The following is a 12,845-nucleotide window of genomic DNA, read 5'->3' on the forward strand; positions in this document are numbered from 1 at the left end:
GGGCGTGGCCAGGCCGCCCTGGGTGCAGGGGAGCCCCGCCCCTCTCCTGAGGGCGGCCAATGAGCGGCCGCCTTATGGTTAATACAGCAGGAAGCCCCGCCCCCAGCGCGCGCCGTGCGTCGGTGGGAGGCGGCGGCAAGATGGCGGCGGCTGGACGGGGGGATGGGCCGGGCCGGTGAGAGAGAGACGGGGGGGGCAGCGCGGGGTGCGTGGGGCTCGGGCTGGGGGGCTCGGGGGGCAGCGCGGGGTGCGTGGGGCTCGGGCTGGGGGGCTCGGGGGGCAGCGCGGGGTGTGTGGGGCTCGGGCTGGGGGGCTCGGGGGGCAGCGCTGGGTGTGTGGGGCTCGGGCTGGGGGGCTCGGGGGGCAGCGCGGGGTGTGTGGGGCTCGGGCTGGGGGGGGCAGCGCGGGGTGTGTGGGGCTCGGGCTGGGGGGGCAGCACGGGGTGTGTGGGGCTCGGGCTGGGGGGCTCGGGGGGCAGCGCGGGGTGTGTGGGGCTCGGGCTGGGGGGGCAGCACGGGGTGTGTGGGGCTCGGGCTGGGGGGCTCGGGGGGCAGCGCGGGGTGTGTGGGGCTCGGGCTGGGGGACTCGGGGGGCAGCGCGGGGTGTGTGGGGCTCGGGCTGGGGGACTCGGGGGGCAGCGCGGGGTGCGTGGGGCTCGGGCTGGGGGGGCAGTGCGGGGTGCGTGGGGCTCGGGCTGGGGGGCTCGGGGGGCAGTGCGGGGTGCGTGGGGCTCGGGCTGGGGGGGCAGCGCGGGGTGTGTGGGGCTCGGGCTGGGGGGCTCGGGGGGCAGCGCGGGGTGTGTGGGGCTCGGGCTGGGGGACTCGGGGGGCAGCGCGGGGTGTGTGGGGCTCGGGCTGGGGGGGCAGTGCGGGGTGCGTGGGGCTCGGGCTGGGGGGCTCGGGGGGCAGCGCGGGGTGTGTGGGGCTCGGGCTGGGGGGCTCGGGGGGCAGCGCGGGGTGTGTGGGGCTCGGGCTGGGGGGCTCGGGGGGCAGCGCGGGGTGTGTGGGGCTCGGGCTGGGGGACTCGGGGGGCAGCGCGGGGTGTGTGGGGCTCGGGCTGGGGGACTCGGGGGGCAGCGCGGGGTGTGTGGGGCTGGGGCTGGGGGGACAGCGCGGGGTGTGTGGGGCTCGGGCTGGGGGGCTGAGGGGGCAGCGCGGGGTGTGTGGGGCTCGGGCTGGGGGGGCAACGCGGGGTGTGTGGGGCTCGGCCTGGGGGGCTCGGGCTGGGGGGCTCGGGGGGGCCGCGTGGGGTATGGGGGGCTCGGGGGGCAGCGCTGGGTGTGTGGGGCTCGGGCTGGGGGGCTGGGGGGGCAGCGCGGGGTGTGTGGGGCTCGGGCTGGGGGGCTCGGGCTGAGGGGGCAGCGCGGGGTGTGTGGGGCTCGGGCTGGGGGGGCAACGCGGGGTGTGTGGAGCTCGGGCTCGGGGGGCAGCGCTGGGTGTGTGGGGCTCGGGCTGGGGGGCTGGGGGGGCAGCGCGGGGTGTGTGGGGCTCGGGCTGGGGGGCTGGGGGGGGCAGCGCGGGGTGTGTGGGGCTCGGGCTGGGGGGTTTGGGGAGCAGCGCGGGGTGTGTGGGGCTCGGGCTGGGGGGCTGGGGGGGCAACGCGGGGTGTGTGTAGCTCTGGCTCCGGGGGCAGCGCGGGGTGTGTGGGGCTCGGGCTGGGGGGTTCTGGGGACAGCGTGGGGTGTGTGGGGCTCGGACTGGGGGGCTGGGGGGGCAGCGCGGGGTGTGTGGGGCTCGGGCTGGGGGGTTCTGGGGGACAGCGCGGGGTGTGTGGGGCTCGGGCTGGGGGGCTCGGGCTGAGGGGGCAGCGCGGGGTGTGTGGAGCTCGGGCTCGGGGGGCAGCGCGGGGTGTGTGGGGTTCGGGCTGGGGGTTTCGGGGGGCAGCGCGGGGTGTGTGAGGCTCGGGCTGGGGGGCTGGGGGTCAGCGTGGGGTGTGTGGGGCTGGGGGGCTGGGGGGCAGCGCTGGGGGTGTGGGGCTCGGGCTGGGGGGCTCGGGGGGCAATGCGGGGCTCGGGCTGGGGGGGTCAGCGTGGGGTGTGTGGGGCTGGGGGGCTGGGGGGGGCAACGCGGGGTGTGTGGAGCTCGGGCTCGGGGGGCAGCGCTGGGTGTGTGGGGCTCGGGCTGGGGGGCTCGGGGGGCAGCGCTGGGTGTGTGGGGCTCGGGCTGGGGGGCTCGGGGGGCAGCGCGGGGTGTGTGGGGCTCGGGCTGGGGGGGCAGCGCGGGGTGTGTGGGGCTCGGGCTGGGGGGACAGCGCGGGGTGTGTGGGGCTCGGGCTGGGGGGCTCGGGCTGAGGGGGCAGCGCGGGGTGTGTGGAGCTCGGGCTGGGGGGGCAGCGCGGGGTGTGTGGGGCTCGGGCTGGGGGGTTCTGGGGGACAGCGCGGGGTGTGTGGGGCTCGGGCTGGGGGGCTCGGGCTGAGGGGGCAGCGCGGGGTGTGTGGAGCTCGGGCTCGTGGGGCAGCGCGGGGTGTGTGGGGCTCGGGCTGGGGGGTTCTGGGGGACAGCGCGGGGTGTGTGGGGCTCGGGCTGGGGGGCTCGGGCTGAGGGGGCAGCGCGCGGTGTGTGGAGCTTGGGCTCGGGGGGCAGCGCGGGGTGTGTGGGGCTCGGGCTGGGGGCCTCGGGGGGGCAGCATGGGGTGCGTGGGGCTTGGGCTGGGGGGTTCGGGGGGCAGTGCGGGGGGTGTGGGGCTCGGGCTGGGCGGTTCGGGGGGCAGCGCGGGGTGTGTGGGGCTCGGGCTGGGGGGCTCCAGAGGGCAGCGCGGTGTGTGTGGGGCTCGGGCTGGGGAGTTCGGGGGGGTAGCGCGGTGTAGCGAGGCGGCCTGGGGGTTTGTGGGGGGAGCGTGGGGTGTGGGGGTAGGCTGGGGGGCTCAGGGAGCAGCGCGGGATGTGTGGCGGGGGGGAAGCACGGGGTATGTGGGGGCGGTCTGGGGGTTTGGGGTGCAGCGCGGAGTATGTTAGGTCTCGAGGGGCAGCATGGTGTAGGGGCACTGCGGGGTCTGTGTGGGGGCAGGCTGGGGGGTTCGGGGGGCAGTGCGGGGTGTGTGGGGGCTCGGGGGGCAGCACAGTGTAGGGGGTCTGTGGGGTCTGTGTGGGGGCAGGCTGGGGGCTTCGTGTGGGGGGGGGCAGAGGGTTCGGGCTGGTTGTGTCTCTGATTCACTGGAGCTTCCCCCGTTTGTTCCCAGCCCTGGCGCTGCTCGGACATGAACCCGGGTCACCTCCGCTGCCAGGTAATGGCGGGGCTGGGAATGGCTGGGGAGGGGCAGGTGGGGGCCTGGGTCAAGGGGGGTGCACATGGCACCGGGGTGCGAGGGGCAGAGCTGGAGGGGCTGGCGGGGGACTGGGCCAAGGGGGGCGCACATGGCACTGGGGTGCAAGGGGCAGAGCTGGGAGGGCTAGTGGGGGCCTGGGTCAAGGGGGGTGCACATGGCACTGGGGTGCGAGGGGCAGAGCTGGAGGGGCTGGCGGGGGACTGGGCCAAGGGGGGCGCACATGGCACTGGGGTGCGAGGGGCAGAGCTGGGAGGAGGGCAGGGGGCAGGCGGGAGCATGGGCCAAGGGGGGCATAGATGGCACTGGGGTGCGAGGGGCAGAGCTGGGAGGAGGGCGGGGGGGCAGGCGGGAGCATGGGCCAAGGGGGGCGCACATGGCACTGGGGTGCGAGGGGCAGAGCTGGAGGGGGCGGTGGCAGGGGGAGCATGGGTCAAGGGGGGGCGCACATGGCACTGGGGTGCGAGGGGCAGAGCTGGGAGGAGGGCGGGAGTGGGGGCCTGGTCAAGGGGGGTGCACGATGGCACCGGGGTGCGAGGGGCAGGCTGAGGGGCTGGCGGGGGCCTGGGTCAAGGGGGGGGCGCACATGGCACTGGGGTGCGAGGGGCAGAGCTGGGAGGGCTGGTGGGGGCCTGGGTCAAGGGGGGTGCACATGGCACCGGGGTGCGAGGGGCAGAGCTGGAGGGGGACTGGGCCAAGGGGGCCGCACATGGCACTGGGGTGCGAGGGGCAGAGCTGGGAGGAGGGCAGGGGGCAGGCGGGAGCATGGGCCAAGGGGGGCGTAGATGGCACGGGGTTTAGGGGTGCTGTCTCAGAGCTGTGGGATTGGCACAGGCTGGCTTTGTACCCACTGCTTGAGGATTGGCACTGGCCTGGTACGAGGGGCTGGGGCAGCGGTGGGCCAGACAAAGGGTGGGCAGAGCCTGTTGGGGTAGGGGGACGCCTTCACTGGGTGACGGGTCGGGGAGGTGGGCAGCTGGCCCTCCTCCGAAGAGCCTCACCCTCCTGGACTGGGGGGGCAGTGGCCCTACTTGGCGGCCTCCTGAAGAGTGAAGATGGGGCGGCCGCACGGCAGGCCCCCGGAGAGCAGGAGGGGAAGGGGCTGGCCTGGAAGACGCAAGGGTGAGTTGGGGGCTGTGTGGGGGTGGGGGCTGCTGAGGGGTGTTACAGGCCAAAGCCGGGCCCTGCTGTGCTGCCCAGTGACCAGGCTGCTGGCTCTAGCATTGCTCGCTGCATGACAAGGGGCCAGGCTCTCTGCGGGTGTGGGCCGGGCGCAGGGGAAGGGCCAGGCTCTCTGCGGGTGTGGGCCGGGCGCAGGGGAAGGGGCCAGGCTCTCTGCGGGTGTGGCTGGCACGGTGTATCTCACGCAGGCCCATGGCTGGGCGCAGGGGAAGGCGGCCAGGCTCTCTGCGGGCGTGGCTTGCACGGCGTATCTCACGCAGGCCCATGGCTGGGCGCAGGGGAAGGGCCAGGCTCTCTGCGGGTGTGGCTGGCACGGCGTATCTCACGCAGGCCCATGGCTGGGCGCAGGGGAAGGGCCAGGCTCTCTGCGGGTGTGGCTGGCACGGCGTATCTCACGCAGGCCCATGGCTGGGCGCAGGGGAAGGGGCCAGGCTCTCTGCGGGTGTGGCTGGCACGGTGTATCTCACGCGGGCCCATGGCTGGGCGCAGGGGAAGGGCCAGGCTCTCTGCGGGTGTGGCTGGCACTGTGTATCTCACGCAGGCCCATGGCTGGGCGCAGGGGAAGGGCCAGGCTCTCTGCGGGTGTGGCTGGCACGGTGTATCTCACACAGGCCTTGGGCCGGGCGCAGGGGAAGGGCCAGGCTCTCTGCGGGTGTGGCTGGCACGGTGTATCTCACGCAGGCCCATGGCTGGGCGCAGGGGAAGGGCCAGGCTCTCTGCGGGTGTGGCTGGCACGGTGTATCTCACACAGGCCTTGGGCCGGGCGCAGGGGAAGGGCCAGGCTCTCTGCGGGTGTGGCTGGCACGGTGTATCTCACGCGGGCCCATGGCTGGGCGCAGGGGAAGGGCCAGGCTCTCTGTGGGTGTGACTGGCACGGTGTATCTCACGCAGGCCTTGGGCCGGGCGCAGGGGAAGGGCCAGGCTCTCTGCGGGTGTGGCTGGCACGGTGTATCTCACGCGGGCCCATGGCTGGGCGCAGGGGAAGGGCCAGGCTCTCTGCGGGTGTGGCTGGCACGTTGTATCTCACGCGGGCCCATGGCTGGGCGCAGGGGAAGGGCCAGGCTCTCTGCGGGTGTGGCTGGCACGTTGTATCTCACGCGGGCCCATGGCTGGGCGCAGGGGAAGGGCCAGGCTCTCTGCGGGTGTGGCTGGCACGTTGTATCTCACGCAGGCCCATGGCTGGGCGCAGGGGAAGGGGCCAGGCTCTCTGCGGGTGTGGCTGGCACGGTGTATCTTGCGCAGGGGAAGGGCCAGGCTCTCTGCGGGTGTGGCTGGCACGGTGTATCTCACGCGGGCCAGGCTCTCTGCGGGTGTGGCTGGCACGGCGTATCTCACGCAGGCCCATGGCTGGGCGCAGGGGAAGGGCCAGGCTCTCTGCGGGTGTGGCTGGCACGGCGTATCTCACGCAGGCCCATGGCTGGGCGCAGGGGAAGGGGCCAGGCTCTCTGCGGGTGTGGCTGGCACGGCGTATCTCACGCAGGCCCATGGCTGGGCGCAGGGGAAGGGGCCAGGCTCTCTGCGGGTGTGGCTGGCACAGCGTATCTCACACAGGCCCATGGCCGGGCGCAGGGGAAGGGGCCAGGCTCTCTGCGGGTGTGGCTGGCACGGTGTATCTCACACAGGCCTTGGGCCGGGCGCAGGGGAAGGGCCAGGCTCTCTGCGGGTGTGGCTGGCACGGTGTATCTCACGCGGGCCCATGGCTGGGCGCAGGGGAAGGGCCAGGCTCTCTGCGGGTGTGGCTGGCACGGTGTATCTCACGCGGGCCCATGGCTGGGCGCAGGGGAAGGGCCAGGCTCTCTGCGGGTGTGGCTGGCACGGCGTATCTCACGCAGGCCCATGGCTGGGCGCAGGGGAAGGGGCCAGGCTCTCTGCGGGTGTGGCTGGCACGGTGTATCTCACGCGGGCCCATGGCTGGGCACAGGGGAAGGGGCCAGGCTCTCTGCGTGTGTGGCTGGCACGGCGTATCTCACGCGGGCCCATGGCTGGGCGCAGGGGAAGGGGCCAGGCTCTCTCCGGGTGTGGCTGGCACAGTGTATCTCACGCAGGCCCATGGCCGGGCGCAGGGGGAAGGGCCAGGCTCTCTGCGGGTGTGGCTGGCACGGTGTATCTCACACGGGCCCATGGCTGGGCACAGGGGAAGGGGCCAGGCTCTCTGCGGGTGTGGCTGGCACGGTGTATCTCACACGGGCCCATGGCTGGGCACAGGGGAAGGGGCCAGGCTCTCTGCGGGTGTGGGCCGGGCGCAGGGGAAGGGCCAGGCTCTCTGCGGGTGTGGCTGGCACGGTGTATCTCACGCGGGCCCATGGCTGGGCGCAGGGGAAGGGCCAGGCTCTCTGCGGGTGTGGCTGGCACGGTGTATCTCACGCAGGCCCATGGCTGGGCGCAGGGGAAGGGCCAGGCTCTCTGCGGGTGTGGCTGGCACGGTGTATCTCACGCAGGCCCATGGCTGGGCGCAGGGGAAGGGCCAGGCTCTCTGCGGGTGTGGCTGGCACGGTGTATCTCACGCAGGCCCATGGCCGGGCGCAGGGGAAGGGCCAGGCTCTCTGCGGGTGTGGCTGGCACGGTGTATCTCACACAGGCCCATGGCTGGACGCAGGGGAAGGGCCAGGCTCTCTGCGGGTGTGGCTGGCACGGCGTATCTCACGCAGGCCTTGGGCCGGGCGCAGGGGAAGGGCCAGGCTCTCTGCGGGTGTGGCTGGCACGGTGTATCTCACGCGGGCCCATGGCTGGGCGCAGGGGAAGGGCCAGGCTCTCTGCGGGTGTGGCTGGCACGGTGTATCTCACGCGGGCCCATGGCTGGGCGCAGGGGAAGGGCCAGGCTCTCTGCGGGTGTGGCTGGCACGGCGTATCTCACGCAGGCCCATGGCTGGGCGCAGGGGAAGGGGCCAGGCTCTCTGCGGGTGTGGCTGGCACGGTGTATCTCACGCGGGCCCATGGCTGGGCACAGGGGAAGGGGCCAGGCTCTCTGCGTGTGTGGCTGGCACGGCGTATCTCACGCGGGCCCATGGCTGGGCGCAGGGGAAGGGGCCAGGCTCTCTCCGGGTGTGGCTGGCACAGTGTATCTCACGCAGGCCCATGGCCGGGCGCAGGGGAAGGGCCAGGCTCTCTGCGGGTGTGGCTGGCACGGTGTATCTCACACGGGCCCATGGCTGGGCACAGGGGAAGGGGCCAGGCTCTCTGCGGGTGTGGCTGGCACGGTGTATCTCACACGGGCCCATGGCTGGGCACAGGGGAAGGGGCCAGGCTCTCTGCGGGTGTGGGCCGGGCGCAGGGGAAGGGCCAGGCTCTCTGCGGGTGTGGCTGGCACGGTGTATCTCACGCAGGCCCATGGCTGGACGCAGGGGAAGGGCCAGGCTCTCTGCGGGTGTGGCTGGCACGGTGTATCTCACGCAGGCCCATGGCTGGGCGCAGGGGAAGGGCCAGGCTCTCTGCGGGTGTGGCTGGCACGGTGTATCTCGCGCAGGGGAAGGGCCAGGCTCTCTGCGGGTGTGGCTGGCACGGTGTATCTCACGCAGGCCCATGGCCGGGCGCAGGGGAAGGGCCAGGCTCTCTGCGGGTGTGGCTGGCACGGTGTATCTCACACAGGCCCATGGCTGGACGCAGGGGAAGGGCCAGGCTCTCTGCGGGTGTGGCTGGCACGGCGTATCTCACGCAGGCCTTGGGCCGGGCGCAGGGGAAGGGCCAGGCTCTCTGCGGGTGTGGCTGGCACGGCGTATCTCACGCAGGCCTTGGACTGGGCGCAGGGGAAGGGCCAGGCTCTCTGCGGGTGTGGCTGGCACGGCATATCTCACGCAGGCCCATGGCCGGGCGCAGGGGAAGGGCCAGGCTCTCTGCGGGTGTGGCTGGCACGGCGTATCTCACGCAGGCCCATGGCTGGGCGCAGGGGAAGGGGCCAGGCTCTCTGCGGGTGTGGATGGCACGGCGTATCTCACGCGGGCCCATGGCCGGGCGCAGGGGAAGGGGCCAGGCTCTCTGCGGGTGTGGCTGGCACGGCGTATCTCATGCAGGCCCATGGCTGGGCGCAGGGGAAGGGGCCAGGCTCTCTGCGGGTGTGGCTGGCACGGCGTATCTCACACAGGCCTTGGGCCGGGCGCAGGGGAAGGGCCAGGCTCTCTGCGGGTGTGGCTGGCACGGTGTATCTCACGCAGGCCCATGGCTGGGCGCAGGGGAAGGGCCAGGCTCTCTGCGGGTGTGGCTGGCACGGCGTATCTCACACAGGCCTTGGGCCGGGCGCAGGGGAAGGGCCAGGCTCTCTGCGGGTGTGGCTGGCACGGTGTATCACACGCAGGCCTTGGGCTGGGCGCAGGGGAAGGGGCCAGGCTCTCAGCGGGTGTGGCTGGCACTGTGTATCTCACGCAGGCCCATGGCTGGGCGCAAGGGAAGGGCCAGGCTCTCTGCGGGTGTGGCTGGCACGGTGTATCTCACGCAGGCCCATGGCTGGGCGCAGGGGAAGGGGCCAGGCTCTCTGCGGGTGTGGCTGGCACGTTGTATCTCACGTGGGCCCATGGCTGGGCGCAGGGGAAGGGGCCAGGCTCTCTGCGGGTGTGGCTGGCACGTTGTATCTCACGCGGGCCCATGGCTGGGCGCAGGGGAAGGGCCAGGCTCTCTGCGGGTGTGGCTGGCACGGTGTATCTCACGCAGGCCCATGGCTGGGCGCAGGGGAAGGGCCAGGCTCTCTGCGGGTGTGGCTGGCACGGCGTATCTCACGCAGGCCTTGGGCCGGGCGCAGGGGAAGGGGCCAGGCTCTCTGCGGGTGTGACTGGCACAGCGTATCTCACGCAGGTCCATGGCTGGGCACAGGGGAAGGGCCAGGCTCTCTGCGGGTGTGGCTGGCACGGTGTATCTCACGCAGGCCTTGGACTGGGCGCAGGGGAAGGAGCCAGGCTCTCTGCGGGTGTGGCTGGCACGTTGTATCTCACGCAGGCCCATGGCTGGGCGCAGGGGAAGGGCCAGGCTCTCTGCGGGTGTGGCTGGCACGGTGTATCTCACGCGGGCCCATGGCTGGGCGCAGGGGAACGGCCAGGCTCTCTGCGGGTGTGGCTGGCACGGCGTATCTCACGCAGGCCTTGGGCCGGGCGCAGGGGAAGGGCCAGGCTCTCTGCGGGTGTGGCTGGCACGGTGTATCTCACGCAGGCCCATGGCTGGGCACAGGGGAAGGGCCAGGCTCTCTGCGGGTGTGGCTGGCACGGTGTATCTCACGCAGGCCCATGGCTGGGCGCAGGGGAAGGGCCAGGCTCTCTGCGGGTGTGGCTGGCACGGCGTATCTCACGCAGGCCTTGGGCCGGGCGCAGGGGAAGGGGCCAGGCTCTCTGCGGGTGTGACTGGCACAGCGTATCTCACGCAGGTCCATGGCTGGGCACAGGGGAAGGGCCAGGCTCTCTGCGGGTGTGGCTGGCACGGTGTATCTCACGCAGGCCTTGGACTGGGCGCAGGGGAAGGAGCCAGGCTCTCTGCGGGTGTGGCTGGCACGGCGTATCTCACGCAGGCCCATGGCTGGGCGCAGGGGAAGGGCCAGGCTCTCTGCGGGTGTGGCTGGCACGGCGTATCTCACGCAGGCCCATGGCTGGGCGCATGGGAAGGGGCCAGGCTCTCTGCGGGTGTGGCTGGCACGGCGTATCTCACGCAGGCCTTGGGCCGGGCGCAGGGGAAGGGCCAGGCTCTCTGCGGGTGTGGCTGGCACGGTGTATCTCACGCGGGCCCATGGCTGGGCGCAGGGGAAGGGGCCAGGCTCTCTGCGGGTGTGGCTGGCAAGGCGTATCTCACGCAGGCCCATGGCTGGGCGCAGGGGAAGGGCCAGGCTCTCTGCGGGTGTGGCTGGCACGGTGTATCTCACGCAGGCCCATGGCTGGGCGCAGGGGAAGGGCCAGGCTCTCTGCGGGCGTGGCTTGCACGGCGTATCTCGCGCAGGCCCATGGCTGGGCGCAGGGGAAGGGGCCAGGCTCTCTGCGGGTGTGGCTGGCACGTTGTATCTCACGCGGGCCCATGGCTGGGCGCAGGGGAAGGGGCCAGGCTCTCTGCGGGTGTGGCTGGCACGTTGTATCTCACGCGGGCCCATGGCTGGGCGCAGGGGAAGGGCCAGGCTCTCTGCGGGTGTGGCTGGCAAGGCGTATCTCACGCGGGGCCCATGGCTGGGCGCAGGGGAAGGGCCAGGCTCTCTGCGGGTGTGGCTGGCACGGCGTATCTCACGCAGGCCCATGGCTGGGCGCAGGGGAAGGGCCAGGCTCTCTGCGGGTGTGGCTGGCACGGCGTATCTCACACAGGCCCATGGCTGGGCGCAGGGGAAGGGCCAGGCTCTCTGCGGGTGTGGCTGGCACGGTGTATCTCACGCGGGCCCATGGCTGGGCGCAGGGGAAGGGGCCAGGCTCTCTGCGGGTGTGGCTGGCACGGCGTATCTCACGCAGGCCCATGGCTGGGCGCAGGGGAAGGGCCAGGCTCTCTGCGGGTGTGGCTGGCACGGTGTATCTCACGCAGGCCCATGGCTGGGCGCAGGGGAAGGGGCCAGGCTCTCTGCGGGTGTGGCTGGCAAGGCGTATCTCACGCAGGCCCATGGCTGGGCGCAGGGGAAGGGCCAGGCTCTCTGCGGGTGTGGCTGGCACGGTGTATCTCACATAGGCCCATGGCTGGGCGCAGGGGAAGGGCCAGGCTCTCTGCGAGTGTGGCTGGCACGGCGTATTTCACGCAGGCCCATGGCTGGGCGCAGGGGAAGGGCCAGGCTCTCTGCGGGTGTGGCTGGCACGGTGTATCTCACTCGGGCCCATGGCTGGGCGCAGGGGAAGGGGCCAGGCTCTCTGTGGGTGTGGCTGGCACGGTGTATCTCACGCAGGCCCATGGCTGGGCGCAGGGGAAGGCGGCCAGGCTCTCTGCGGGTGTGGCTGGCACGGTGTATCTCACGCGGGCCCATGACTGGGCGCAGGGGAAGGGCCAGGCTCTCTGCGGGTGTGGCTGGCACGACGTATCTCACGCAGGCCTTGGGCCGGGCGCAGGGGAAGGGCCAGGCTCTCTGCGGGTGTTGCTGGCACGGCGTATCTCACGCAGGCCCATGGCTGGGCGCAGGGGAAGGGGCCAGGCTCTCTGCGGGTGTGGCTGGCACGTTGTATCTCACGCGGGCCCATGGCTGGGCGCAGGGGAAGGGCCAGGCTCTCTGCGGGTGTGGCTGGCAAGGCGTATCTCACGCGGGCCCATGGCTGGGCGCAGGGGAAGGGCCAGGCTCTCTGCGGGTGTGGCTGGCACGGCGTATCTCAAGCAGGCCCATGGCTGGGCGCAGGGGAAGGGCCAGGCTCTCTGCGGGTGTGGCTGGCACGGCGTATCTCACACAGGCCCATGGCTGGGCGCAGGGGAAGGGCCAGGCTCTCTGCGGGTGTGGCTGGCACGGTGTATCTCACGCGGGCCCATGGCTGGGCGCAGGGGAAGGGGCCAGGCTCTCTGCGGGTGTGGCTGGCAAGGCGTATCTCACGCAGGCCCATGGCTGGGCGCAGGGGAAGGGCCAGGCTCTCTGCGGGTGTGGCTGGCACGGTGTATCTCACGCAGGCCCATGGCTGGGCGCAGGGGAAGGGCCAGGCTCTCTGCGGGCGTGGCTTGCACGGCGTATCTCACGCAGGCCCATGGCTGGGCGCAGGGGAAGGGGCCAGGCTCTCTGCGGGTGTGGCTGGCACGTTGTATCTCACGCGGGCCCATGGCTGGGCGCAGGGGAAGGGGCCAGGCTCTCTGCGGGTGTGGCTGGCACGTTGTATCTCACGCGGGCCCATGGCTGGGCGCAGGGGAAGGGCCAGGCTCTCTGCGGGTGTGGCTGGCAAGGCGTATCTCACGCGGGCCCATGGCTGGGCGCAGGGGAAGGGCCAGGCTCTCTGCGGGTGTGGCTGGCACGGCGTATCTCACGCAGGCCCATGGCTGGGCGCAGGGGAAGGGCCAGGCTCTCTGCGGGTGTGGCTGGCACGGCGTATCTCACACAGGCCCATGGCTGGGCGCAGGGGAAGGGCCAGGCTCTCTGCGGGTGTGGCTGGCACGGTGTATCTCACGCGGGCCCATGGCTGGGCGCAGGGGAAGGGGCCAGGCTCTCTGCGGGTGTGGCTGGCAAGGCGTATCTCACGCAGGCCCATGGCTGGGCGCAGGGGAAGGGCCAGGCTCTCTGCGGGTGTGGCTGGCACGGTGTATCTCACATAGGCCCATGGCTGGGCGCAGGGGAAGGGCCAGGCTCTCTGCGAGTGTGGCTGGCACGGCGTATCTCACGCAGGCCCATGGCTGGGCGCAGGGGAAGGGCCAGGCTCTCTGCGGGTGTGGCTGGCACGGTGTATCTCTCTCGGGCCCATGGCTGGGCGCAGGGGAAGGGGCCAGGCTCTCTGCGGGTGTGGCTGGCACGGTGTATCTCACGCAGGCCCATGGCTGGGCGCAGGGGAAGGCGGCCA

General features: G+C 72.7%; 2 protein-coding genes across 2 annotated transcripts in view; one reads left to right on the forward strand and one right to left on the reverse strand.

Moving 5' to 3' along the window:
• Positions 1–355: 355 nt before the first annotated feature.
• LOC115643010 (vegetative cell wall protein gp1-like) lies at positions 356–3,197 on the reverse strand (the record flags this gene model as incomplete). Its single annotated transcript, XM_030546759.1, is given in 3 exon segments — positions 356–509; positions 511–980; positions 3,153–3,197. Coding segments are annotated over 3 exon segments (669 nt in total), but the record flags the coding sequence as incomplete, so codon positions are not given.
• A 1,007-nt stretch (positions 3,198–4,204) lies between these two features.
• Positions 4,205–12,845, forward strand: part of FAM160A2 (family with sequence similarity 160 member A2) — a 49,428-nt gene continuing 40,787 nt past the window's right edge. Inside the window, exon 1 of the mRNA XM_030546760.1 lies at positions 4,205–4,383. The gene's annotated coding sequence lies outside the window, so the exon portion shown is untranslated. The remainder of the gene's footprint in view (positions 4,384–12,845) is intronic.

The sequence above is a fragment of the Gopherus evgoodei genome, unplaced genomic scaffold (assembly GCF_007399415.2).
Source record: "Gopherus evgoodei ecotype Sinaloan lineage unplaced genomic scaffold, rGopEvg1_v1.p scaffold_49_arrow_ctg1, whole genome shotgun sequence".
Classification (NCBI taxonomy): Eukaryota; Metazoa; Chordata; order Testudines; family Testudinidae; genus Gopherus; species Gopherus evgoodei.